Source organism: Falco peregrinus, chromosome 13 (genome assembly GCF_023634155.1).
Source record: "Falco peregrinus isolate bFalPer1 chromosome 13, bFalPer1.pri, whole genome shotgun sequence".
NCBI classification, from domain to species: Eukaryota; Metazoa; Chordata; class Aves; order Falconiformes; family Falconidae; genus Falco; species Falco peregrinus.
The window spans coordinates 13,399,801-13,427,442 of NC_073733.1; the positions used below are offsets into that span (position 1 = coordinate 13,399,801).

General features: G+C 53.0%; 1 protein-coding gene across 3 annotated transcripts; it reads right to left on the bottom strand.

The window, feature by feature from the left end:
• Positions 1–222: 222 nt before the first annotated feature.
• On the bottom strand, positions 223–27,454 carry F8 (coagulation factor VIII). Of its 3 annotated transcripts, none has more exons than XM_013299527.3 (26): positions 26,975–27,454; positions 23,195–23,319; positions 22,798–22,920; positions 22,094–22,306; positions 20,995–21,066; positions 20,428–20,535; positions 18,285–18,506; positions 17,770–18,010; positions 16,313–16,487; positions 15,206–15,299; positions 13,513–13,724; positions 13,065–13,215; positions 12,708–12,917; positions 8,695–11,458; positions 8,215–8,380; positions 7,155–7,361; positions 6,351–6,579; positions 6,071–6,253; positions 5,749–5,865; positions 4,451–4,522; positions 4,026–4,114; positions 3,381–3,536; positions 2,424–2,568; positions 1,384–1,532; positions 887–1,063; positions 223–648 (listed from the first exon to the last, which is right to left on the bottom strand). In XM_013299527.3, exons 1-26 carry the CDS (start codon positions 27,124–27,126, stop codon positions 493–495), a joined length of 6,708 nt encoding a protein of 2,235 aa, XP_013154981.2. In that variant the 5' UTR covers positions 27,127–27,454; the 3' UTR covers positions 223–492. The 3 variants fall into 3 exon arrangements, with proteins under 3 accessions (XP_013154981.2, XP_055674224.1, XP_055674225.1); XM_055818249.1 differs by having other exon boundaries at positions 8,215–8,383; XM_055818250.1 differs by lacking the exon at positions 23,195–23,319 and having other exon boundaries at positions 8,215–8,383.
• Between the last annotated feature and the right edge of the window lie 188 nt (positions 27,455–27,642).

Consider the following 27,642-nt stretch of genomic DNA (forward strand, 5'->3'; position numbering starts at 1 on the left):
CCCCACGGATTGTGAAATGGATGCTGGGGCCTGGAGGAGGGCCCCTTTCCCCAGCCCTTATCTTTGCTGCTTCCTCCTCCTCCAGGGCTGTGCCCGGGCAGCAGGAGCTTGTGTAAAACGAAGCTGAGAAGCTCCGGGGCTAATTAATTACTAGCTGCTGGTAATACTGACTGAGCCCCCAGGGACTCCCAAGACTGGAGCACAGGAGAAAGTGCAGAGAGATACTGGAAAATTACTGTTTAATTTTTCAGCGTTATACTGGAAAATTACTGTTTAATTCTTCAGCATTACGTCTGACTATATGGCATCTGGTAGATGAGGGACAGGAAGAGGCTGATAATGAGCCAGCCACCATGACAGCACGGCAGGGCTTCTGCTCCCCAGCAGCGGGGGCAGCCGGGGCCCTGGGGGGCTGGCGCTGGCCCTGGGGAGCATTCAGCGCCTGGCTGGCTGTGGGTACCGGCGCGCTGCCCATGCCTGGCCCCGCAGCCATCAGTATTCCTGCTGAGTGTCGCAGCCCAGGAGCTCTATCCGCAAGGCAATGTGGTTGTGCCACTGCCGGGGGTGTATCCTCACGTAGCGGGCAAAGAGAGGGGGCTCCAGGGTATTCATCACTGTGCTGGTGTGGTCTTGGTTTGCCCTGAAAATCTGGAGCGGAGAGAGAAATCAGGGATGTGCTCTCCTCTGCTGGTATAGTGACCCCATGTCATTCAGGACATGACCAACCCAGACAAGCACCGCTTGGGAATGCTTTGGGGAAGGAAAAGCACAGCCCGGCTCGCTGCTCTTGCAAAAAATCCTGTGAGCATGTTTGCTGCCAAGGGCTGTGCTTGCTGCCCCAGGGGTGGCCATGAGCTGCCTCTGGCCATGGAGCAGCTCTGCATACCTTCTCCTTGCCGTCCTGCAGGACTGGGCTCCAGTGCACACCGTTCTGGCTGCTGGAGACGGCGAACTCTTTCACAAACATGTGGGTGAAGACAGCTTTGGCACCTTGGGTTATGATTGCAGTCACCTTCTTGGTTACTTCAAAGTCCACCTGTAACCACTCGTTGGGCCTGTTGCTCTAGGGAAGGACAGACTGCCTTCAACCCTTCAGCAGCAATGAGAAAGACACATTCATTGCAGCTAAAGCCAAGGTGGCCCTGCACATAGTCCTGGACTTCACCTGCCCCACCAGGTGTCTGGTTGGAGCTGCTGGGTGCTAACTCAGTGCAGGAATTCTCCTGTCTGCGTGCAGGCAGCTTGCACAGTGCATGTGGCTGTACACACTCCGCATGCAGCCCTGGCTAGGGGAGGCTGTAAGCACCCAGCCTGTGTGCTGGGATCCCACCTGCCATGCCCATGCCCCAGCTGCCTGCCTCAAGTTCTCCTTGCGTGGGCTACCTTTGGCCTCCATGCGTTGGTCCTCCCCTGCAGGTTCAGGCGGGCCTGGGAGGGTGACCAGCTGGAGAAGATGTTGGTGCTGTAGGAGGATGCAGAAATGCGCTGGTCAGGGATCATTCTGTTCTCCATTCCGAGGGGCAAGGAGCAGCCTGGAAGAGAGGAGTGATGCTTGTCAGAGGAGGGGAACAGACAGACCCATCGTGGAAATGCCTTCTGGCTGCTTGCTGCTCCAGCCATGCTCCATGCATTTTCCTTGATTACAGGTTCTCCTGTGCCTTGCTGCAGCATCATGATCCGTACAGTGCTCAGGGCCCCTGTTTGCAGTATGGCTCTGGCTGGGGAGTGCCAAACTGAGCCTGCCACTAGTCCCACCTTCTTTTCTCACTAGATTTTATCTAGGAGGAATGTGAAGAATTTGTGCATCCATCAGGACATAAGGAGAACCTGTCAGCAGGGGAAGGACAAGAATACCTGGCAGGGAGACAGCCTGCACATGGTGTGACCGTGTGTGCATAAGCACAGCTGCCTCAGAGCCGGCTGGCAGGCTTGTGGCATGGGGCAACAGCACAGCTGCTACAGCCTGTAGCTGCTGGAGGGTTCGCCCTGCTGGTGTGCAAAACTAAAGAAAGGATCCCAGAGCACAACTGCTCCCGGTCACACTGTGGGCTGGAGCAGTCTCACCTTGGAGAGGCAAAACCAGTGGAAAAGCCTATTGGCATCTGTCTGTCCTTGTTCCCTGCTCCCCAAGACTGAGGCAGCAGCTCCGCAGCTATCAGCTTAGCTGCTGCTGGAGGTTTCTGGTGGTTCAGGAAGAAGTGGTGGTGAGAGCTGGCTCCATGCTCTCCCTCTGGTATTGCTATTGCTAAGACCATAACAAGATTTTCCAGCTTTGTTCCCCCAACATCTCAATGCCATCTCCAGCCTTCTCCTTTCCCCTCCACGACTGCCTGGGGTGTCCTGAAACATGCGGAGCTGATGCCCAGCACCCCACTGGATCACGCCCTGGCTTTTGGTGCTTGGTGTCTGGAGGTGGGACGTACTGTTCAGATCGCAGCCGATGAGCTCCATCCGCAGGGTGGTCCGGATGCTGTAGTGAGTGGGGTTAATGCGGATATACCGGGCTATGATCGGAGGGTTGAACTGATTTTCTTTCACTCCGGTTGCATCCACATTTGCAAAGAACAGCTGCAGGGAAAGGGAGAAAAAGGATTGTTGTACCAGTGGAAAGAAAGCTAAATAGAACAAGTATTAGCGGGGAGAAGAACATTTCTGTCTGGCACTTCTGTATCTTATCACCAGCTTTATAAGAGAATGGCAGCTCAGGGAAATGATTTGAAATGTGATTCAGACCAAAGAAGTGTGAATGTGCCAAATCAGGGTGAACCACTGATGAATGGGAGGAGGAAAAACTTAAGGTCCAAGCAAATGAACATGTTTTTATATTTTCACCAAAACGAGAGGAGAAGTCAGAAAAAAAAAAGTAAGTCCTGGGAAAAGTTTTGGCCACAGCTGGTGTACACTATGGAGGCTTTTCTGGCTATTTTCCTTCTCCCACTGGAGTGATCAGCTTATGCATATTCAGGTTGTGCTTTTTTCTGATGAGTCAAGATACCACAAATCGTCTGCATCTGCACGATGTTTTTAGAAAGCCAGATTTGCCTTTGGGGTCAAAAAAGGTATTCAGGCAAAATCTTATGCCTAGCTGTAAGTAATGTGCAACGTAACGTTAAGCAGTGGATCTCACAGCCACCTGGGATCATGGAAAGAAATAGTTCAGTCAATTTAAAATGAGACAGATGGACACAGACAGCAAATCCTTTGCAGATCTGTGATCTGCGATTCAGTCATCTTGGCAGTGAATGCTCACTGTTCCTGCTCTGATAAATTATCCTAGGGTCTCGGCAGATCTCTGCCTTGTGTATGGAGCTCCCTAGCCCTCGTCACTGCAGGAGACCCCATTCTAGGAAGACACCCTCCTCAAGACCTGTTCACTTTACCATCTGGGTGCTGGTGGCGTTCCCCTTGTATTTCCTCCACCTTTGCCCATCGAGGCTGTAGAAGACAACAAACTGGGAGATGTAAAGGCTGGAGAACTTTTGTCGGGCCCCTTGGGTTTTTATACCATGAATAATCATGAGATGCAAAAGGTCCACCTGAGAACGAAAGTCAGGGATTCATTTTTGATGGAAAACCCAAGCCATGTTCAGGCAATGCACTGCAAACCTGTGGGACTCACTTCCTTGTGACATACCTGAGCACGGTTTACGAAACTAGTTAAAATAGTTCATAAGAGCACAACTCAGCTAACTGCTGGGAGAGGGCAGGGGAGAGCTGTTTGGAGAGATGAGCTGTTCTCACTCGGTCTTTGGGGAATTTTTGCACAATCCAATGCTGCAGCTGGACCACCGAGTGATTCCTCTGCTGCATGGAGGGTGGATCCGGGCATCAGGCCAGCAGCAGCCATGGCCAGACCAACTGCCACTAGGCTCTCAGGGCTCCCCTCCCAGAGGGGAAGCAGGGGAAATAGGATGTAGCTGGGGAGACAGTGGCCATCCTTGTGAATCCTTCTGTACAGTGCATCAGCCACAAGCATGCCCTTGGAATGACCCCAGCGCTGCCTCCAGCCACAGGGCCCCTCTCACCTGGATCCAGGCATTGCTGCTGCGGTCAGCGCTCCAAGCGTTGATGGAGCCGGTGTTATCCAGCCTGGCCAGGTAAGGAGCCCACTGCCCTGTGAGGAGAGCACACAGAGATGAGGGTGCTGCTGGCTCCTGGTGCTGCCCAGCCTGAGGTGGTGAGAAGTCCACCCGCAGGACTGGGGCCCAAGGACCACCCTGGGGTTCAGTAGCCACATATATGGTGGCAGAGAGATGGGCCGGACGATGGGCCAGACATGTGGGAAGGCACCTCCAGGTCCCAAGTGGGATGCTGGCATGGGCATGGATGGAGGAAAGACTTTGCCAGGGACCCGGTGTAGCAGAGCCTTGGGCAAGCATGCACCTGAGTTGTGTTGGCTGAAGCTGCCCCAACCTCACCTGCCTTCTCTGCAGCAACAGCCCCTACTCACCGTACTGCCCCGATGCTGTGATCTGAGAGTCTGCAATGTGGCCCGAGGCCAGACCGAGGGCGTTTCGGCAGTCTGCAGCCAAACAGGGGAAAGGAGGGGGAAAACCAGGGAGAGCTGGTTAGCCAACAAAGCTCTTGAAGGAAAAGCCTAGGCTGGGTAGCAGCCTCCAGTCTCAAGCCTCCAGGAGCCCCCAGTCTTGTCTCACACCAAGTGGTGGGTTTCAGATGCCTCCACATCCATCCCTGAATTTTAGGGGTGCTGGAAGTTCTTGCTCCTGACCCTGATGTCAACAGCAGAGAGTTCCCAGTATCAGCCACAGCAGCCTTTTGACAAACTCCTGTCACTGCGCCCTTGGCCTCTTTACCCCCATGTCCTGATCTCCCAGCAGTGCTGACAAGTGTCTCTTCCTTATACACGTCTTGCTCTTGGGCCATTTTGTTGCTAGGCAGCATCTTTTAAAAACAAGTATTATGTCGCTAAAGGAAAATCTGCCTGACACCCCTGTCTCTCTGTGTCGCTCTTCTGGTCTGCTGAGCTGTTTGTCTCTTATAATAACCATTATTATTATTAACTAGTCACATCTTGGCATCTCTGCCACGTGGCAATTTCTTCTGGGAAAATGCAAATTTGAAATCTTAAGCAGATTTTTAACTTATGGCTGACATTTAATACTGTCTTAAGAGGAAGAGGAGAGAGATTGTCACTGTGTGATACAATACTACTCTCCCCAACCACTTCCTCCAGAACATACTTACAGTGAGGTAGAAACCTGCTGTTCTGGGGTGAATGGTCAGACGTTTCCTGTGGATTTTCCGGTTGCTCTTGGGGCTGTTTCTATCAGAGCAACCTGTAGTCAGGCAGTGTTTCTTATTGCCTCCTACCCTCACTCCGTGCCTCAGTTTACCTCTTGTTGTGTGGTTAGGCAGCTGGGGACTGTACCTTCCCGACGGCGTGGGCAGGCACCAGTGTGTGCATGCAGCTGCTGGGGTAAGTGCATTTTACAGAAGGTCCAGGGACCCTCCATTTGGAAAACGAGAGCTCTCGAAGCAAATATTCACAGGCAAATGAAGCTGGTCTCCCAGCCTTCACCCCAGCTGTGTCCCTGACTCTGTGCTCTCTGCTGGGTTGTGTAGGGTGGCAAGGGCTGAAGTTGTGACTTTCTTTCAGAGTGAAAACCCTGAAGACCCCACTTGGGTCACCCCAGGGAAAATACTGACAGATCTGGTGGAGGGAGCTCAAGAATGTGGTGGTCATGACCATGGCAGCAAGCGGGCCAGGGTGCAAAGAGAGTCACTCACTCTGGTTGTACACGAGGAAGAGTGCACTCATCCCAGCTTGCTGGTGCTCTCCCACTTTGCACTCTACTCGCCAGATCCCGGCATGCGAGGGTTGCATCTCTACCGTCCCAAAGACACCTGGCCAGGAATGGAGAGCAGAGCAGAGGAGAGTTACTGGCTGTAATGGGATGCCACAGTGCCAAGCGCTGTGCAAACACAGAGCCAGACTCTTCCAGATCCATTCCCCTCCTTGCTATCCCCGTGCAGGCTTGGTACTTCCTAACAGGCATGGACATGAAGCCCCAGCAGCTGGAGCGTGCACAGTGCCCATACTGCTTCTCACCGGGATAAAGGTTGTAGACTCCCATGCGATACTCCTGGCTAGTCCTGACACTGAACAGATGCCCATGAAAGTGGACAGAGTGGATATCCTCAGTGCTGCCCATGTTCAGGAGGTGCCATCGGATCCGTTGCTGCTGAGCCATCACCAGCCCGGGCAGCGTGTCACTCACGTAGCCATTGATGGCTGAGAAAGGCAACAGTCAGGAGTGGCTCAAGGCTCCAGGGTTTTTCCATCCCAATGTAGATTGTGGGATGGAAAGGGCAAGGGCAAGGGTCCTCACCGTGGAAGGAATGGTTTCTCTTAAAGTCAGGGTTGTCCTGCTGGATGCGGCAAGGAGGGCGGCAGTTCCTCTCCATGTTCTCTAGGAAGTACCAGCTTTTGGTCTCATCAAAGATAGTGAAGAGCAGGGAGAACTCCTGCACAGCCAGCTGCCGCCTGAAAACGAAGTTCAGCACCCCACGGCGGCAGATGATCAGTGGCCCAATAAGGCCCGAGTGCAGGTCCTTCTCCTGCCGGGAAGCCAGGAAAGAAGGGTTTGCCTCGGAGTGGGAGGCAGTGCTGATGCCCGCAGGTGGCACAGCAACGAGGAAAGCAGTAGCCCTGCCTGCATCCCTGGCCTGGCTCCCACTCATGCACAGGGCATGGCACGTGCAGGGTGGGAAGGACGTGCTAGGTTCACTGGGAGATCTCCCATTAGCTAAAAAAAGCCGTACAGCAAGTGTTTGCACATGCTTTCAAGAGAAGTGGTGTCTGTCTGTCCAACAGTCCCTACCCCACTAACATTGGAACCCACGGGCCAAATTCAACCGTGTTTGGCAGTGGGGTAGCGGGGCTGCAGAGTGCTAGTTTCCTGCAAGCCTCATAAGCTGGTACAGCAGGGGAAAGGGGGGGGGGGGATCAATTAAGAGAAGGAAAGAGAAAAGAAAGCACAAGCATGCACTCGTCACTGTATTAGACACCTGAGAATCTACACAGCAACAGGCTGCTTTCAGCCCAGCACCACAGCAAAAGCCTTCACCTCACAGCCAGGAGTGCTGCCCATCTCTCCTTCCTGGGATGTCCCATGGAGCAGGCTCCCACTTACCAGGTCCACGTTGGAGAAGTAAGCCCAGGACTTGCAGTCGAACTCCTGCGTGGTGGGTGCCATCTGGGGCAGGACTTTCCAGGAGTACTTCCGCACCTTGCCGGGCTGCACCAGCTGTCCGCTCTGCGTGGCATCCTGCACCCCCTCGTAGGCTTGCAGTGTGGAGTGGAAGGAGAAGGGCCGTGAGGCTAGGTTCTTGAATGTAACCTGCACCAGAGGGAAGGCAAAGCAAAGGGAGTGTGGGAGGGGGCTAGATGTAGTGCTGAGAGCGTCCTGGACCCTCAGGTTGGATCCAGGCAGCTGGTGGGAAGGAAGAAGCCATGTCCCCAGTGCTCAGACCTCCAGCTGGGCCCCATGCAGTGGGCAACCCCTGCTGAACCACAAGCTGTGGCTGTGCATTGTGATCCCCAGTGGAAAGCCCGTCACGGTCATGTCAGCAGGATGAAGCCCTCTCCCTGCTCAATGGAAGCAAGGTCAGCTACACTACTGTATCTGGAGCCCAAAGGTGCTGAATCCATCTTGGTGAAGATTTCAGTGAAAACTGGGCAACTTCTCCAGGCATACAAGTCCTGAGCCTGGTGAAAAGCCTTTCACCTCTTCCTTAGGTGGGTGCTGAAGGACCTTTGGTGGTGAGGGAAGTCAAAGCCTGCCCTCACATAGAGCACCCAAAGAAGCTGTACTGAACCCTGCTTACCTCATTACCCTTTTTACAATCCCTTCACCCAAAAAGCTCCCCATAGAGCCCAGGAGCTGCTCAGGCTGTGCTGTTACTGGGGTTGGGGTTGTCTCAGGTCCAGGGCTTTGCATCTGAACACACTGACATTCCCGCTGGCCCATAGCTTCAGACACTGAGGTTCCTCTGAATGGTGGCTCTGCCTCCCAACCTGGCACCATCCACGTGCCACACAGGGTGCCAATGGGGCAGCTCCTGCCCCTGAGCCCTGAAGGTGAACCCACGGTGACTGCAGAGCCTGCAGGCCCACCTCGGCGCTCCCTCTGGCTCAGCACAGCCAGCAATGGGGGTTTCAGGTTTTATAGGAAACGGGAACTTTCAATTCACCATGATGACATCTTCAACTTCTGCCCTGATGTATGGCCCGAGGATGCCCAAGTGCTCATCCAACTCTCCCCGCAGCAGCGGCTGCGTGAAGGAATCATCCATGTACTCTCGGAAAACCACCTTGCGGTACTGCCGGAAAGGCTTCCTTCTGCTGCTCCAAGGGTCCCTGCTGGGGTGAGGGCAGTTAAGCAAGTCAGGTGACACTGTCCCACAGGGAGGGCAGCCATGGCAGGGCTGCTGCAGGGCAAGCATGATGCAGAGCCTAGAGCATCCCTGACCCACTTGCAAGGAAGCTCAAGGTTGCTGGAGTTACAAAACTCCCCAGGTGGAGGGGAAGTGCTGGGCGCATCCTTCCCCTGGGCTGCTTGGCTGGGTCATACAGTCACAGACCTGTGATCCTGCCTGCCAGGACATGCCAACTCATGCATCAAGCCATGCCACACAGTGCAGGAGGAATACATGAGGGACAGTAACACTTACGTGGCTTTAAGGAAGTGCTGGGGTCTCTGGTTCCCGTATTCCCACATCACCTCCACTGCTGCAATGAAGTATTGCCGTACCTCCCCCTGGAAGGAGCGCGGGTCATGCTCCTCATCCTCATAGATGTCAAAATCCTCTATGGTCTGCTCTGTGTCACTGTACTCGTCGTAGTCCAGCTTGTCTGGCTTCAGCCTCGAGGAGCCAGAATGGGTCCCATTGTTCACATCCAGTCTCTCCCTATGTCCTGGGCCGTGATTCCTCTTCCCAGCTGTGCTGTTACCTTCCCCATCCTCCTTGGGGTCTCTTAGGTCCTGGCCCTCTCTTTTTCTGGTTTCTCTGAAGACATCTTCCCCACTGAGCACCTGCCATCCATCTGGGCTGGCTTGCACATATCTGGCTGGGTTTTTGTTAGTGCTGTTGTGAGCGGCACTGCTTGGAGACAGGGAATAGTTCTCTTTGGAGTCTGGTTTCATAGGGATTTCTTCTGGGGTTTTCCCAGATGTGCTCTCAGGCACAGAGTCTTCCGTGGCATTGGCCTTCAGCTGCTGAGGCCCAGGACTGAGCTGACCCAGATGCTCCACAGAATTTGTCTCTTCCTCCATCCGGCTTCTCCCCTCGGCTTGCTTGCTCCCAGGAGTGCCCCCGACAGCACCTCTGCCTGGCTGCAGCTCAGCCAAAGCTGGGCTCCACAAGCCCCCGGCACGTCTCACTGCCCCCAGGGAGACCGGATCCCAGTTTGAGGGCAGGTCTGCAGCTGCAGCTTGTGTCTCTGAGCTACTTGCTGCCATTGCTGCCTCACTCCCCACTGCTTTCTGTGTGGGGAAAGAGCGTCCGCTGCGCTGGGGCTCCTCGCTGCTGCTGCGTCCACCCCCAGCTGTGCTTGGCCTCCCCACAGGATGCGTCTCATCAGCACTATCTCCAAGCACAGCCTGTGGAACATCCCTGCCCAGGTGTAGTCTTCCCTCAATCATGTCTGATTTTTCTTCCAGGTTTTGCTGGGCCACCAGCACCTCAGGCACAGTGTTGCCTGATGTCAGGGACCTCTTTCTGAAGCGGCTGCTGCAAAAAGGGGAATGAGGTCCACACGCCTTTGGTGCTTTCTTATTCACTGCTGTCTCAGGAGTCTGGCTGACCAGACCCTGCTCTGCTCTGTTAACCTCGGAGAGGGGCTCCCTGCTGCCAGGCCAACTGGTGTTGGGAAGACCCAGACCATGCGCCAAGCCTCTGCTCTCCAGTGACCTGGCTTGTTGAGGCCTCTGGTCAGGGCCACTCATGCCTGGGGCTGGAGCTCTGTGTCTCAGAAACTGCTCAGGGCTGTTTAGGAGAGCATTTGGGAACTGCCTTGTGTCATTGGCCATGACGTTCGGTTCAGGAAAGGCAAGACTGTTCATGTCTGGCAATTCCTTAGTGACTGTAGCATCCTGAAACATGGCGCCCAAGATTAATTCATCCCTCTCTTCCATTGTTATATAGCTGGAAGGCTCCAGGTCATTGGTGTGTGCAAAGGTGGTTTCTAGAAGGCTTGTGCCTCTGGCAAGTTCATCAGCTTCTTGTTCTGTGCCACTTTTTGCAGGCAAGGAGTTACTCTCATCTGTGAGGATTTGTTCTTGTACAGGTTTGCTGGGTCCCAGATCTGAGGAAGAAACATTTTTCCCTTCAGAAGATTCATAAAAGCCTTGCAAAATAATTTCATGAGGTCTTTTTTCCAGCCTAGCATCTATCTCATTTGATGAATAATTGTTTTCTCTGGTTTGATTGTGAACCACGGCATGAGAAGTCCTGTTGTCTTCTGTCTCATTCAAAGATGCAAAAGGATTGTCCAGTGTGGAGGAAAAGTTATGATCAGTACTTAAAGCCGGTGCTGTATGGATTATATCCTTTGACTCATATGGATTTAAGGATATTTTATCAGCCCCTCTTAGCCACTTGTCCTTAGCACTCTCCGAAGACATGTCTTGGAGTCCCACATTGGGTTCCAGGTCATTCTGGTGAATTAAGTTCCTGTTCACTTGAAGAGGATCTTTGCTAGCAGCATAAGCAATTGAGTCCCACAAGCTTGTTGCATGAGTAGTTGTCTTTTGAGGCTGTGCTTCCAGGATCTCCAATGTACCACCAGACTGGACCATTGTCCTTTTTACTGGCTTCTGCACCTCTGAGATTCTTGTCATCTTCCCTGCCAGAGCATCTTCTGGAGCTGGCGTGCCTTGCTGCAGCCATTGCTGACCTTCTTCTGGGCTCACAGTACCATGGACCCTACCACCGACACTTGCCAAGTGTTCTCCAGGTGGGCGAGCTCCAAACCCTTCATCCTGGGTGATGATATTTGACAATTCTTCTTCATCTTTCAGGAAGGATTCATAGGACACTGAATCATAGTTTGTCTCTGGCAGAGAAGACATGGAAATATCAGGTGGATATGGGATTGTTTCTAGAAGTGTTGAGGTGCCATTAGAAGAGGGATCAGAAATCCTGCCACCACTCACGCGGGCCCCATAGCTGGGTTCTGGCAAGCACGATCTTGGTTTCTCTGTATCATTTCTGGAAGAGGTGATGTTGAGCTGCTCATTCACACATGGCTTGTGCCATTCCTTTCTTTTAGAGAAGCTCCTGGGTTGGAATTCAAAGGCACCCTCCTCCTCCTCCTCAAAATCCTCATAATCTTCCCCATCAGGATATTGCTCATACTGGCACTGCAAGACTGTGAACTTGGCACGCATCCCTCGGTCTCTGAAATCAGGATTCAGGCACCCCAGCGTCCAGACACCTGTCTCAAGAGAGGACAAGAGGACACCATCAGCCCACCACAGCAGGAAATCAGAAGAGCTGCCACCCCCATGCTGCTCCCTTGCTAGTGCAACCTGTATTTTCCAGGCAGCCTCTGGTTCATGGTAGTGATTTCATGTTCTCATAACCCCTAGAGAATCTTACAGCTGGACTCACAAGACATCAGGCTTGCTGGCAACGTCAGAGCCAGTCCTGACAAGCACCACCAGCAGGGCCAGCGTTTCCTGCCAGAGCCTGGCGAGCTATACACACCCGCGAGGCCCCAACAACAGCTTGGTAAGAACAGTTTATGCACTGATAACCTCCAGGATTATTGCCAGCAGCAGGAGTAATCACCATAAACCGCCCCCACAGACATGCTGGTGCTGTCGAATACACCTCTCTCCCAGACACAGTCATCACGTCTCTCCCACTCAAGGAGGAAGAAATGGAAAGGCTGCTTCTTGCTCACATCCTCAGCCAACACATTTGCTCCCCGCAGTGAGTGCCTCTTCTACAGGCGCCGAGTGAGGAGGTGTGTAATAACCAGGCTCTGACACTGGAGAGAGCCGTCATCTGCTGCTGGCTGAGCTGCTCGCCTGCTTCAGATCAGCAGGCAAAAATCAGAGCTCAAAGAGATGCAATGTTTGGCTGGGTTTTAGAAAGCTTCCTGGGGTATCTACAAACCCTGTCAGCTTGGCTTGGGCTCCAGCACTCATGGCCATCATATCAGACTTTGCAATTAGATGGTAAATTATGTGTTTCCTCTGTGAGTGAGGAAATGGTTAACAGCACCACTTTTGCAGACGCTAAGGAAAAAATGCCGAGTGGGGGGAAATAAAACCAAACTCTGAAGTAAATCATTCCTAGTTCTCTATGGCTGTGATTTCTGTCCTTGCAAAGTGTGGAGATAAGTGGGATGCCATGACTAGGGGCTAGACCCACAGCAGGGACAGCACTGCCACTCCTCTTGACCTCCGAGCTTGGAGCCAAGGGTGCAGATGCGAGGTCCATGGGGCTCACATTACTGCAGCCAGCTTACTGGCTTGGCAGCATGTGTGACCTTAACTCATCCTATTAAGGAAGTAAAATACAGTAGTTTAATTTCTTTAAGTTCCAGCAGGTTGTGCATCCTTTTGCCCTCAGGGCTGCCAAAATGCAATTGGGTACCAGAGCCGTGGCTGGAGGTGCTCACTTATCTCTGCTGTGATGCCAAGTCCGTGGTTTATAGAACAGCCCATGTTACCAACCTGGCTTTTCCAAGCTCATGAAGACCGTTTCTCCAGAAAACGGGAAAAGGGTAAGCACGTCCTCAAAGACCATGTTGCGCTTGAATGTGTTTCCAGAGAAGAAGATGGAGAGGAAATCTGTTTGGGCCCCAACACTCAGGACATACCAATACACGACCTCATGCAGGCAGAGGTTTGTTTGGAGGTTGTCAAATACAAAGCCGTTAATAGCTGGAAGAGAGCAGGAGTGAAACATTTCATCAGGACTTGATTCCCCCATGGCTGCCAAGCTGCTGCATGTTCCCTGCTTGTTCCCTGGGGCAGGGATGAACCTGTGTGTGCTGGGGCTTTGCAGGGAGCCCCTGCCTGAGCACTCACTGTGCATCACGTTGGAGGCGTAAAACTGGGGGTCCTGGGTATCCACATGGGCTGCGTCAGTGCAGAACCGCCTGATGTTCTCCTCCAGGTACCAGCTGCGGTTCTCATCAAAGACCGAAAACAGCACCAACCTCATATTGTCTGACATTATCTGGAGATAATGGAGAGGGAAGCGGTTATTCCTGGTCTGACCAGGGCACCTCTGGGGCCCAGTGTAGCTGCCAGATTTTAGCCTGGGAAACAGTTTACTGGTATTTCACAGGAATTAGGGTCCAAGTTTGGAGAGAAGGGAGCATGCAAGAGAAGATGGAGAAGGCAGGGACATTGGGACTGGTAGTAGGGTTGAAGAGAACAGGACAGACAAATTTGGTTTTTCCCAAATATTTCACCCACTGCAGTTACTCCAGCCTTTCAGCCTGGCAGTTGGGGTAACAAAGGAAGGACCCACCTGATTTCCCCTCTGATCCATGGACTTCTTAAAGCAGATCAGGAGGGGCCCAATCAGGCCTGAGGCCATGTCTCGGACTGGGTCGATGGAGCTGTAGTAGAAACGGGTGAGGCAGCGAGGATCTGCCTGCGTTGGCCCATCCTCAGTGGTGACCCTCCAGCTGTAGGTGAACGACTGGCCAGGAGGGACAGGAATGTCCTTCACGTCCTTATCTGGCAAGGAATTTTTAACTGTTTTTTAAAAGAGCTCAGAAAGGAGGTTTCCCAACTATGCAAATTGCATAGAAAACTACCCAAAGCCATGCCCATCCCAGGATGGCACCCTGGCTGCTATCATGCACTTGCACGGCAAGTTGATCTGGACAAAAGGAGCCTCTGGGACAAGGTGTGGATAGAGAGGCATGTGCCTAATTTTGAAAGCCCTTAAAACTCCTGCAAACTGGAAGATCTGCCAGGTCTCAGCTGTGCCTGGGCTCTGGGCTGCTTAGAGGAGATTGCAGATGAAGGTACAGAGCTGGCCAGGGCTGAAATGAGTGAAAAACAAAGCATCAGATCAATTTTTCAAGCAAATGTGGCTAGACGGTGAGAAAAACAGTGAGGAGATCTGGGAGGAGCTGAAGGAAAATCCAAATGCAAATTAATCCTCTGAGAATTCAGCAGGATTTTGCACTGATATAACCTTAGAAAAAGACCCTTCTCTGCTCCAAGTGCCCAGCTGAGCTGCTGTAAGAGCAGGGTTTGCAAAGCTCATGTGTCAGTCAAAGTAGGAACAACTCTTTTTATTTATAATCCCCTAAAAAGCATCATCCCTGTGGCTCCAGGACCACAACTCACCCACTTTCACAGAGCTGAATCACTGGCAAAGCCAGTGAGCCGTGTCTGGCTAGGGGATGTTGACAGAGGGCAGGGCAGGGCTCCCAGCGCCCTTGTGTGGCTTGGCACCTTCGGCCCGGCCAGCTGATGGGCCACTTTGCCCTTTTGACTCTCCCGAAGGAAAACCTTGACTTAGATAGTAACAAGCCACAAAGCTGACCCAGTTCACTGAACTCCTTAGCGGCTGCTGTCCTGGTTCTGCTACCTCTGCTGCAGCAGAGGAGCCTTTCTCCAGCCTCTGCAATTGCTCCCATCATGGTGATGCACCCAAAAGGACAGAGAGGAGGAGGGAAGAGGGATGGGGCACAATTTTGCCCTGGTGGGATGGCCTTGCACGAGCTGTGATCTTGGGAGCATGCTGTCAGGGGATGAAAGCATTTCTGGGAAAGGACCTTGGTAACTTGACAACCTCAGAGCAAAACCCACAAATCTGCAAGAGGGAGAGTCAGAATCATAATGAACGCTGCACATTGGAGCGGGGCAAGGGAGTGAGGACTGTAAGCAAATTAGCAAACACAGCCAGGATCACCAGGGTGGTTCCTGCCGCATCAGAACATGGGGGCCTTCCAGATGGACCAAACAACATGGTCCCAGCTCCCTGGTTGACAATGCCCCTTCTTCCATCCATCACCCAAGCCTTCCTTACATGGCACCAAGGGGGGCATGAACCAAGCATTGTCATCATCTCCAGGACTGCAGGGCTCAGGTACTTGGATGGATGTGTTGGACAGCTAGTCTTACCATAGGCAGCAGGAAGCTTTCCTGGCCCAGAAGAATGGCAGCGACCAAGTGATGTCCCAAATTCTCATGGTTTGCCTTACCTTGAGAGGGCTTCATGGCGTGGTATGGCCTTACACTGGTGAGACCGTGAGGGTAGATGTTGTATGGTCGGCTTGCCAGGTTCCTGAACACGATCTGAAATGAGGACAGCCAGCACAAACGTTTAATGCTTTCTGAACATTGTGAGCCCTCAAGGCTGCCCTCAGTGTCCTCACAGGGAGGGAAACACTGGGCAGTGTTGCTCTGGGACTGGCTAACTGCCAGTGTCCAACAGGGAGGAACCTGGACATGTCTGGGACCGCAAAGTAGGAGTCAGAATAGGAGAAATGACTGTTTATTTCTCTACCAGTCTACACTACCCATCTTTCCAGGAGGTGCCTATTTTAGAGAGGTCAGGAAAATAACAGATTTATTAAAAGGAAAGTTGCTGTCTTCAGTCTCACTTTGCATATGAGACACAAGAGGTCTGTCAATCCAGGGGGCCTCAGAGGATCAAGACACTAAGTATGCACAGCAGTCAAAGCTTCAAAGTGCTCCCCACTTCACTGCATGAAGCCCTTCATCTATTTCTCTAAATAGCTCTGTTGGGGCTTTGCCACAGGCGTCACCTTCCATTCCATGCCCACAACTGCACAGGCAACCCCAGGCAGGGAGCAGAAATGTGAAACTCCTGGAAACCATCTCATTCCTCCTAGCAGCAAACAAGTCATGTGGTCAGTAGAGGTGCCTGGGGAGACACAAGCGACAGTCCCCTATACTGTATGGTAAGAGCACACAGATGGAGAAGAGTGGAGGATGAGAGGACACTCCTGCCTCAGAGGAAGGTGCTGGATGCCACGTGTCATGGAGTAATTTGCACAATTCCTAAGAGGCCTGCAATGAAGTCAGATCAAGGGGACTGGGCCATACCCTGCACAAGGATCTCACCAAGAGCGTTTAGCTTTAGCTTTCAGTAATGTCTGCCTTTCTGATGAACTTTGGACATCACCAAATGTGACAGAGCATCTCAAGGACTTATGCCAGACCTTAGCGACAAACCAAGAACTACTAATAGCTCTTGAATAAAATATAGATATAGAGAGGAATAGCATCCAGCTTTAAAGTTTTCCCTTCCAGTCCCTATTTGTGGAAAGCAATCTCTCTCTTACCTTAAACTGATCTCCAACCTCCCCCTTAATGACAGGCCCCAGAATTCCCTTGTCCGGTTGATCTGACACCTTGCGCTTCTTGAAGGTTGCATCCTCGTACTCCACAAACATCACTTTCTTATACTTTGAACCGATCTGCCGGGGGCCAGCCTCCAGGAACAGGCTCCTGACGTTTCTGCAGGCAAGGCAGAGAAAGAGCGAATGGCCACATGTGGGACACTGTCAGAACCAGAACAAGACTTTCCATCGTCCAAGCACCTATACATCTGTCTGGGGACTACCAGTGCACAGTGGGGACACTCATTCCTGTAATCACAATACACATCCTGGGGAATAACTCCAGTTATTCAAGTGATTCAGTGCTTCTTTAATGGAGAAAGCTCCCACCAGGTTACGCAGCAGCAGCTTGGGCTGACACTGCCCTGTCCTGGAGGGAAGCGGTGACTGTGAGAGCTGAGGGCATGGCAGATTGTCCTGTGTCAGGGAGCACCCCCAGTAAGTGGGCATAAGGCAACGAAGCAGCTGCTTTTTCTTGATTATCCCAGCTCCTTCTCAGGAGCAAGGCCAGCCCTAAGCTGGAGAGGTCATCTCCCCTGGCTTACCCTGCAGGGGGCTGCAGGTGGGCATTTCTACCACCTTCCTCCCTTCACTAAGGAAGAAATTCTTCACTATAAGAATGGTGAGGCACTGGAACAGGCTGCCCGTTCCTGGAAGTGTTCAAGGCCAGGTTGGATGGGCTTTGAGCAGCCTGATCTAGCAGAAGGTGTCCCCGCCCATGGCAGGGGAGTGGGAACTAAATAATCTTTACATTCCCTTCCAACCCAACCCATTCTATGATTCTATGCCTTGCTGTCTGGAATCCCCATCTAGGGCAGAACCTGGTGACCCCACCACCAAGCTGGCCCCAGCCCACACAGCCTGTGTCAGCAGAGTGACATTAAGACATCTGTCGTCACCATGCACTGCTGACTAAGGTACTTCTGCTGAGATACTGCACTTGCATCACCTCTCCTTCCAAGAAGTGGGGCAACAGCAGGGGCTAATTGCCTCTGCCATCTAGATCATGTCCTTCCAGACAGGGCAAGGACACCCACACTCTGGGGCTGTGGGCACATGTCCTGGCTATGCACGGCCTCCTGGCTGGAGGGTGAGAAGGGTTACCAGGCATTTCTGCCTGCTCGGAAGGGGCTGACCCTGGAGACCTGGGCCTCAGAGAGACAAATGCCCTGGAGACAAACGCCTCTGCGGGCATTTGGTAAAATGAAATGAATCCAGGTCCTGCCTTCCCATGGCCTCCCCAAGACCGTCCTTGCCCTGCATCCATACAGTTAGCATTAACAAGGAAAAATAAACCTGTCCAGGTTGGGCAGAAGGAAAATAAATTTCTGGGTAAAAGGGGAAGAGCCGGCAGGGCTGCCTCAAGGAGCAGCCTCGCGAGCACACATGCCCACTGTCACCTGTCCAGAGACACTGGCTTCACTGGGGCGTAGTCCCAGTCCATTTCCTCAGCCGCAATGTAGTGAGTCCAGGTCACAGGCCTCTCTTTGGCAAAAGAGCGCACTTGGATCACATGATAAGCTTCCTCATCTTCATCTTCTTCAGGGTAATCCATGTCCTCTGGCTCATCTGACAGTTTCCCCATCTTCACCAGGCGCTCCTCCAGACACTCCTCCACCTTCACAATAGCCTCCATGCCAGCTGGGTTCAGACAAGCCGGACAGAAAGGGTCACACTGACATGCCAGCACAGACATGCACTCCCCCATGCTTGGGAGATGTCCTCTCCACTACTGTCCCCACCAAATGTACCAGCATATGGGTCAACCTATGCTATCCCGGCCACAGGCCAGGTTGCACATGGATGTAACACTAGAGAGCAGGAGGGGCCTTGGAGCTGCAGCACTGCATAGAACCCTAAGCCCAGGCCATCCCCTGAACTTCTTTTCCCCTGAGCTCTTGCAAAATAAGGTTACCTTGCTGATGGGATGGTATCTGGCAGAACATCCGAAACCAGCCAGCTGTTGCTGGCATGGTCTGGGCTGTGAGATACGTGGCAGAGGAGATTTCTAGGCTGCTGAGACGGTGGCTTCTCACCAGGAATGTGTGGGCTTCCAAGAAGATGGAGTGGACTTCTGGCCCAGTGCCCATCCCGATCACGTGCCAGTGGACTTGCTTCTTGAGGCACAGTGTGAGACCTGCCAGGAGAGAAAGAAAGCACCCAGGAGTCACCACTGTGTCCATCCCTTGTCCCCACTCTTGGTGTCATGGACTCAGTCTGCCACATGCTGAGTAGAGTCCCCTGCCCTGCAAGGTGGTGGCTTCAAGCTGGAGAAGTCACATGTGGATGTGGACTGTCTGAGCAAAACAGGGGCACAGACTGCATCACCCTCCTGATATAAGACTAGTGTTACAGAGTGGGGGACTTTGGCAGGGACTCTGGGAGGCGTGCTGATGGGAGCTCACAGCAGGATGCAGTGACAAAAGAGGTAGATGTGATCCTTGACTCTGCAAATAGGGGAACTGGGCACTGGAAAAGGCGATCATTTGTCTGATCACAACACCGGCAAGCCTGATACTGAAATATTGCATCTGAGGCATGTCCTCAGCGGTAGTTGAAATACCCCAAAAATTGCAGATAGAGCTCACCAGGATTATTTGAAGGCTAGAGAAAATTCCCTCCTCGGAGATACTCTAAGAGGTCGGTGTGCTTAGGAAATGGGAGAGGACTTGACTGCATTGTAAAAATATTTTCCTGGGCAGAAATTAGCGTGTGCTGAAGGGCTCTGCAATCTAGCAGGGAACTGAATAACATGAACAAGTTCCTGGAAGCTGAAGCCAAACAAAGTCAAATACCAAGTCAAGCGCTTGATTTTGGCACCGAGTGTGATAGGTGACTGGAACAAATCCCAAGAGCCTGGGGAGGTGACAGTGTGGAGGCTCCATCCTGAGGCCCCCAGCTCTGCACTGCCACTCCATCAGACACCTCTCAGGCGTGGTCCTGCACCCAGACAGGGGGTTGAGGGACAGAGGCGGATACCTTCTCAAGAGGAAACCTACTGCAGATACAGAGGTTGACCAGGAGGTTTACTCAGCTCTTAAGCTCAATGGATCCACCAGAACAGGAAATTCAGGCGACTTCTGCTTTTGCCTATGACTGGAGAACAGCCAGACCCAGGTGGGAGGTTTCAAGGCGTGGTTCACCAAGGTTACTGATGGAAATAACTCTCCTGACAGTGTTCCCAGTTTGCCCTGGAGATTCTTCAGTCTCAGGCAGCAATGGACCTTCTTCCAGAAGAACATCAGAAAATGCCAACTTTTGTCCTCACTGAGACCACAATCAGCCTTTTCTTTTGCTTTTCTGGGGAAAGGAGGCTGAGGGGAGACCTATCAATCAACTACCTGAAAGCAGGTTGTAGCGAGGTAGGTGTTGGTCTCTTCTTTAAGCAGCAAGCAAAACGACAAGAGGAAATGGCCTCAAGTTGTGCCAGGGGACGTTTAGATTGGATGTTAGGAAAAATTCCCTCACTGAAAGGGTTGTCAAGCACTGGAACAGGCTGCCCAGGGAAGTGGTTGAATCACCATCCCTGCAGGTATTTAAAAGACAAGTAGATGTGGTGCTTAGGGCCATGGTTTAGTGGTGGACTTGGCAGTGCTAGGTAAATGACTGGACTTGATGATCTTAAAGGTCTTCTCCAACCTAAAAGAGTCTATGATTCTATTCCCTAAATCCTACAGAGGTGTGTTGTCAGAGCCAGGCTGGTGAGAGCTGAGTTTTCCCCTCAACACTACCTCCAGCCTCACTCACAGGGCTACAAGAGATTAACCTTTGCTACCAGAAAAATTCCTGGAGAACTCCGAGGTCAGCTGCGCTTGGTAACACAGCCAGCCAGAAATAGGTCCTTCTGCACTGTAAATGGGCAAGGCAGATCAAAGAGTTGAGATGCAATAGTGGCTCCGGGGTGAACACAGCCTAACAGATCCATCACCTGGAAACTCTTCTTGATGTCATTTCTCACTCCTTTCACAAAGCTACCTTGAGCTTACAGACCTGGCTATACCCCTGGTCCTAGTACCTCCCATGCCCTCCGTCCCTGTCCCCAGCACACCGGTACTCACCAGGCAGCGAGCCATTGATGTAGCCATTGATGGTGTGCAGCTCCGTCCTGTTGTGAGGCAGGGGCTTAGGAGCTGCCAGGGAGCTGGTCTCAGAGTACCAGCTTTTCCCTGTGGAGAGAGGAGGATGCAGTCAGCTTTCATTTCAGAGCATTTCAGAGAAAAAGGAAACCTTCCCACGGGGGTGAAACAGTATGAAAGCCAAAATGCACGGAGGTCAGATGTGTGGTGCCTGCTGGAAATCCACAGCAGACCCATGCAAGGTTCTGCATAAATGTGGTGGTTACCATTGCATGTGACAGGACATTACTGCCTGGCAGCTTTAGCCTGTGTGATGGGAACAAGGCCATGGCATGGGATGGGAGAGCGGGGGGGGGGGGGCTGCAAGCTCCCTGCACCTGGAGAACAGAAGGAATGGCAGCACTGCACCAGGAACACATTGGCTGGGGAGACTGTACAAGGCTTGGGAGACAGTATGGGAGCCGAGCAGCTGCGTTCACACCATGGCAAAAGCACGAGCCATGGACCAGGCTGAATTCAGGGTCCAGCACCAGTCAACAAGGTAGTTACCTTCATCAAACACTGCGAAGAGCATCACAAACTCCTGCTGCACGCCCTCGTTCCCATCACTAGCCAGGGTCCCTGCAAGATGCCATGGGATGGATCTCTTTAAACATCAGCAAGCACCATGCTGGTCTCCTCAGAGAATTCCCTTTGTGCCCTCCAAGAACTGGTAAATCAAGGCCAGGCTGTGGATTGCTTTTGTCATGTCTCACGGCTGGCACAGCCCTGTTTCCTGCCTTGCACTCCCCAGAAGCCCGTGGTTGAGAGGCAGCTGCCCCCAGAAGGCATTGAAAGGTCAGTTTGTGCTGCCTTTTCCTTGCAGGCTCTCAGGATCCGCTTAGTCACCTGAAAGAGCCCGTTTTATCTAGCCCCCTTGTCAGCACCATCATCTGTGCTCGTCTAGACTTAGCTCAGTGGAGGAACTCCTGGTGAGTCACTGGAGCCTGCAGACGGTGCCCTGGGAGGAGGTGACTCGTGCCCATTCCTCTCCAGTGACTACAGAGGGCTATGGACAGCTACCTCCAGGAGATGACTCAGCCAGGGGTGACCAGTTCCACCCCAGGTACACTTCTGGGTTCCTTGCACCCGGCAAGTATTAACAGGATTTCATCACCTCTGTGTTTACAAAGGAAGGAGAGCAGGCACAGGTACCACAGACCAGGTACCTGGGGTGTCCTGCCTCTCTCCTGCCTGATCCTTAACCCTTGCCGATACAAACTTCCCTCTAGTTCTTTGACAAAACCCTGATTGATAAAGCACCCTGGCTGATACTGAACAATCACAGCTCGGTGAAACTCTGAAGGAAAGACAAACATTTGTGCCTCCATAGCAATTCACCTTATGGATAGATAAGGTTCAGGATTTCATCTGTGGTCTGAAATTTTGCAAAGGAAAGAAAAATTTCTCTCCAGAAGAGAAATCTAAAGAGCGTTTGGCTCCTGCACTGGAAAAAGACTCTTTTAGGAAAGGGCCAAACCCCAAAAGTGTTGTTGATGACAGTTTACTGACTGCACTGCCATGTTCAGCCTCTGGAAGGTGTTTTTGATTTTTCTGTTTTTCAATTCGTGATTGTATGTGACCTGTCCACGTCCTGTGCTGTCCTTACCAGGTCGGCACACAAGCAGGGCTCCGATCAATCCAGAGTTGATGTCCTTCACACTGTCGGTGTTGGAGGAGTAGGAGTGGGTCAGGCACGGTGAGTCACCATCTGTCGGGCCCTGGTTTTGCTGGATTTCCCAGATGTACGTGTGTGTCTTCCCTGGATCCACCCTGTCACCTTCCTTCTCTATCTGGCTGCTCTCATCCTCATACCCTGCCCCTAAAGCGAAAGGAGCAGCCAGATGTCACTGAAGGTTCATCCCCAACACACCATGGCTACAGAAATGCCTCTTCCCCCAGCCCAGAGCACAGCCCCTCTCCACCCCAGCCCCCAGGACCAGCCCAGCTCCCACCAGTGATAGCTGGTCTCAGGGCAGCAAAGCAGAGCTGTGCCGGAGACTTGCTTGTTGGGGCTGTGCACCCACCACCTGCCCTGATGCTGGAGGACACAGCCTTCCTGGCCCTAAGCATCCAACCTCAGGTTTACCCTATGTATTACCTCTATAACTGATACGGATTTGCTCATCTCAGCTCATTTCTGGGCTAGGCATGGTCTTGTTCCCCCAGGCTAAGCCACCTCTGTGACTCTCTGTCTTCACAGAGGGATGTGAACACCAGGGTCAGGGAGGGATGTGCTCTCTCCTGACAGGCAGGCCGTTGAGCAGGAGGTGCTTTACAGGGCTTGCAGCACCTGGCTATGGACCAACTCACCTTCTGACGCCTTCCAGTAGGACACCCCGATGGCGTGGAGGTTGTATGGACGGGAGGCCAAGTTCTTAAACTTGATGACCACTGTGTCATAGACCTCTGCTCGGATGGTGGGGCCCAGAAGACCTGAAGGAAGGAAGGCAAAAGGGTCAGGCAGCTGGGGTCAAGCAGCTCCCACCCAGCCATGGGCCCCAAAGGGTCTCAGCATTCCACCTGCACAGTTAGCAGTCATCTCTCATGTAGCATGGCAGCATCAACTGCTCTGGCACCAGCAAGGCTCCCTGCATTCCCAGCAGCTCTGCTGTACTGGGACTCTACCCGGGTGCTTTCCCATTCCTGGCCATGGAGCCAGCACCCAACCCAGGGCAAGTTTGGCCACTGCACTGTGGGTGCTCCTTACCCATCCATGCTGGCTTGGGCTTGGGCTGCGTGAACGAGGCATCAGGGTACTCCACAAACACGGCCTTCCTGTACTGGGTGGGGACACCAGGCGTGGGGGGCTGTGGGCCCAGATGCCCCGATGCACTGCAGGAGGAAGGAAAAGCCAAGGCTGGTTGCTCAGCCCCATCCAGGAGCAGCAGCCATCCTCCTCCTCTCCTCCCTGCCAGCTTGCCTGTGCCACACTGGCCCCCGGGATCACTCACCCTGTTGTGTTCTTTGGGTTTCCTGACAATCCCCAGGAGTGTTTGGAAACATTTTGATGACAATGCCGCAGTAATTAATGTCACAGTGTTAGTCACAAAGGAAGAAGACACAAGGGCAGGAGGTGCAGCGCTGTGCCCAGCTGCAGCCAGGAGTGGGCACAGCCACAGGCATCACTGCCAGCCTCCTGCCTTGTCCAGCTTTATGCTTCCCTGCCAACAGAGACCTGGAGCACTGGGAATGCTGTGATAGCAGTGGCACAGTGACTGCCCCGCAGCCACCCCCCCCCCCATCCCCAGCACCTTCAGGTATAGTAGACACATCGCATATAACTTGAACATCCTCCCCAGCTTGTGCCCAGGAAAGAGACTGTGTCGGGCTGTATGGCAGGTCATAGCAGTTTGTTCTGCGGTCTGAGCAACATCCCCACATCCATTTCTTTTCTGACCAAACTGGGATTTAAAGCCATCCGCTAAAAAACTAATCCTTGCCCCAGGAGGATGAAGGAGCCTTGAAAGTATTTCACACCCCACTGCCACTTTCTATCTGTAAGCAGCTTAACAAATTCATTTTCCAGAAAGGATCCAGCATATTTATCAGGATAACAAAGCTATGAATTTCTCCAGGGATTTTTAGAGGCTGGCTTATCAGCCCCAGGACTGAGACCATTTCCAGTAACCAGACAGACCACTTCCAGTTTTGTTTTGTTTGGAGCAAAAGCCAGGTGGTATTTTCTTCCCTCTGAAGAAGCAGGGAGGATTGCTCTCCCTGTCTGACTAAGCCTTCATTCAAGCAGCGGTTCCCTTTGTGACTCTTCCTCAAGAGGAAGAGGAAGGAGCCAGAGTGACTCAAATTTATGAAAGGGCGATGCGCACTCGCCCCCATGCCGCCGGCTGGAAGCCACCTGCAGCCAGAGGATGCTGTGGGGAGAGCGGGGTTCGCCCTCCCTGGGGGCAAAGCAGGAGGGGCGCCCATGAAAACCCCATGCACGCTTTCCCACCGCGGTTATAACCCCTCGTTCAGGCTGGCAGGAAGCCCCCAACAGACATAGCCCCACTGAGCAGGGCCACTGCATTCAGCTAACTTTGCCCACCAGCCGTTATCATTCCTGGCTTGATGGCAGTAGCGTCCTGACAAAGCTTTGCTCTCCCGGGTGACCCCATGCTGGGAGGTGGCAGTGTGGCAGGGTCACTGACACTGGGCTGTCTGCTGTCAGGAAGCTGTGCCTTAATCTCTAACTCACAGAAAGCCCAGCGTTGAAAACACATCCCTGACATATGAAGGTCTGGTCCTGCTAATGCTGTGGTAAACAAGGCAGAAATCCTCTGGAGCCAGGGGGATTTTGCTGGCATGTGAGGGCATGGCTGGGAGGAGACTTGGTGACACCAGGGCTCAGCGCTGGGTCCCAGCTGGCACGGCAGAGCCTGGCAGCCTTTGCGGCGGGTGGGGAGGCAGAGTTCAGCACAGGGACATCTGATCCAAGTGCTTCTGGCCTGTACTTGGTTCCCTGCACTTGGGTTCCCCATGGACTTCCTACCCCAAGGCCACTGAAGCCAAGGCAAGGAGATACGTTCCTGGCGCCTTCGATCAGCATTGTTAGCCGCACTATCTGTTCATCTCTCGGGGCCGGGAGACAGCCAAGGTAAACAATCTGCACTGCTGAAGCACTCAAACGTGGGCTGCTGCTGCTATGTGGCCGCCAACTCTGAGCCAGAGCCGAGATCCCTGTGGCCATTGCAGGATGCGACCCCTGCCCCGGGGTTGCATGTAGGAGGCAGAGAAATTGAAATCATGGGGAAGGCACAAGCAGCTCTGGCCTGGCGTGCCATAGCCCATTCATTTGGCCGAGCTTTCCCACAAACATGCCAGAGAAACACTGGATGCGTAGAGGGGTTTTGGAGGTCCTACCTGGACTTGCACCCTTGGGGGCTGCCATGGGATGCTGGTACTAGGAGGGAAAGCCAGTGGAGCAGAAGACAGCCCACGCGCAGCTCAGGGGCACCTCAGCTCTGGCAGCAGCTCCGCCTCTGCCAACTTCTCCTGGCTCACTCCCGCACACCCCTTCTCCCCAGCCTGGCTGTTTTCCTGCGCCGCCTCCCAACCGAGCTGAGGCTGCCAGGCCAGGCAGAAGAAGGCACTGTTATCTGGGATAAGCTGGGAACAGTCACGCCAAGCAAACCCCAGCTCCCACCACAGCTCCGCTGGGAGCTGTGCTTCCCAGGCGTGCCCTGCCTCTCCGGGGTGGAGCATGCCACCAAGTCCCTCTCAGAAAACCAAAGTTATCTTTCCTGTTCCAGAGAAGGACAATTGACCTCAGGCTGCCTGCTGATGGCCTACTTGTCCCCAGGGCATGGCCAGGTGCCTGAGGCACTCCCAGGTCAGAAATGGTCTGCAAGTGTGTCGTTAAAGCCAGGGCCAAAATGGAAAGACACAGGGTTGAATTAACAGCCTGAGTGACCTCAGCTCCACCACCATAGCCTAACGGATCTGAGTGCCACCTTAGTAAAAGCAGGGTGGGAGGCATTAGTAAAACAGGGGGTGCTGGATGCAGTTTTCCAATTTGAAGTAATCAAAATGGGGGAAAACCCCAATGTTACTCTGATACAGCGACTATGGCACCAGAGCCCGGTTTCAGTGCCTGACCACAGCTCCCCACTGCCCCAGTCACTGTGGGTCTGAGATGGGGCTGTAGGCTGACACCACCGCAGCACAAAGCCTGGGGAAGGGCACGTGGCAGGGCGGCAGAGGGAATCAGCATGGCTTGATCCACAGGGGATGTAGCCATCCAGCTCTGCTCCCCACGCTGTAAGCTCAGAAAGCCCATTCACAGCCATGTGCGTCCAAGCCAGCTGTGTCTCCAGACAACATCATCCTGATGCCTGAGCAATGCAACTGCCACTTTTGTTCCTACTCTAAAGCACTTGGGCAAAACTGCCATGCCTTCCTCCTTCTTGTCACGGTGTACAAACACCATTACTTGCCCAAACACTAAAAAAATATTTTCATTCCCTAAAGGAAAAAATTCAGCTCCAGCAATGTAATGTACACAAATATATAACTAACTAAAGCTGAGTTTTACTAGAGGCAGACACAGTGGACACCCTTTGCTGCCCTGAGTTATGTCAGGAGGGCACAGCCAACCTCCCTCTGCAGCCCCTACAGGACCTCACCTCCCCTTGCATTTCCCCAAAGCTCCCAGGATGCAGAAGAGAAAGCAGAGGCAGGAGAACCAGCTCTTGGCTCTGGGCACAGACTTTAAAGGATCACAGCAAACAGCACTGAGATAAAGCAGTGCAGAGCAGTAAGGCAGAGCAGGTCTGTGTCTCTCTCTGAAGATTTATTGCACCTGTGTGTTATCAGGTGTTGCACTTACTGACTCCCCTTTGCGCAGAAACACCCATTCCCAGCTGCACCAGCAGCTCAGTGCACCCACCTTGCCCCCATGCACCTGCCCACACCCAAGCTCACAGGGCTGTGCGTGCCAGGGTGGGACAACACCAATAGCAGGGTGCTGGAACTGCAATAGAAAGAGCTTTACCCTGCAGGCGCTTGCAGCACGGAGAGCAGATCGCTGTGTACGTAGTCCCAGGCAGTTTCCACTGCACCGATGTAGTATCTTCTGACTTTGCTGATGCCCTTCTCAACCAGGCAGAGAAGCAGGAGGCCATGCAGGGCTCCCACCAGCATCATGCCCGCTGGCTGGGAATCACTCTGGCTTCAGGAGGAAAAGTGAAAAGAGAGGAATAAGAAAGGAAAGAGGAGAGAAAAGCCTTTATCTTCTCATCCAGCTGTTGTAATCCACAGGAGATGATGATTTAAAGCCAGCACCCACAGGCTCAGTCAGAGCACTGGAGACTTTCTCAAAGACATCAGGAGACTAATCACTCGAGCAGGTTCGTGCAAAGAAGAGCATGCAAGCACTGGACTCTGCCTCTCTTCCTCTGGGGTGGCAGTGACAGGAGGAGAGGAAAAAACAAAAGGAAAGGGAGGGCAGTGCAGTGGTAAGCTCTGCTGCAGGACCCAGCTGGCTCCGTATCCTGGCCTGTGTCCGGGAGCGAGGTGAGGAAAGGGAGGGTTGCAGAGGAAGGGGAATTTAGGTGTGGTCTCTGCCTGGTCCCACCTTCCCTCTCACCACAGAGGGGAAGGAGAAGAACAGGTTACAGACCAGTGCCCTGCTGCCGCCCAGGTTACAGGAGCCTTTATTTC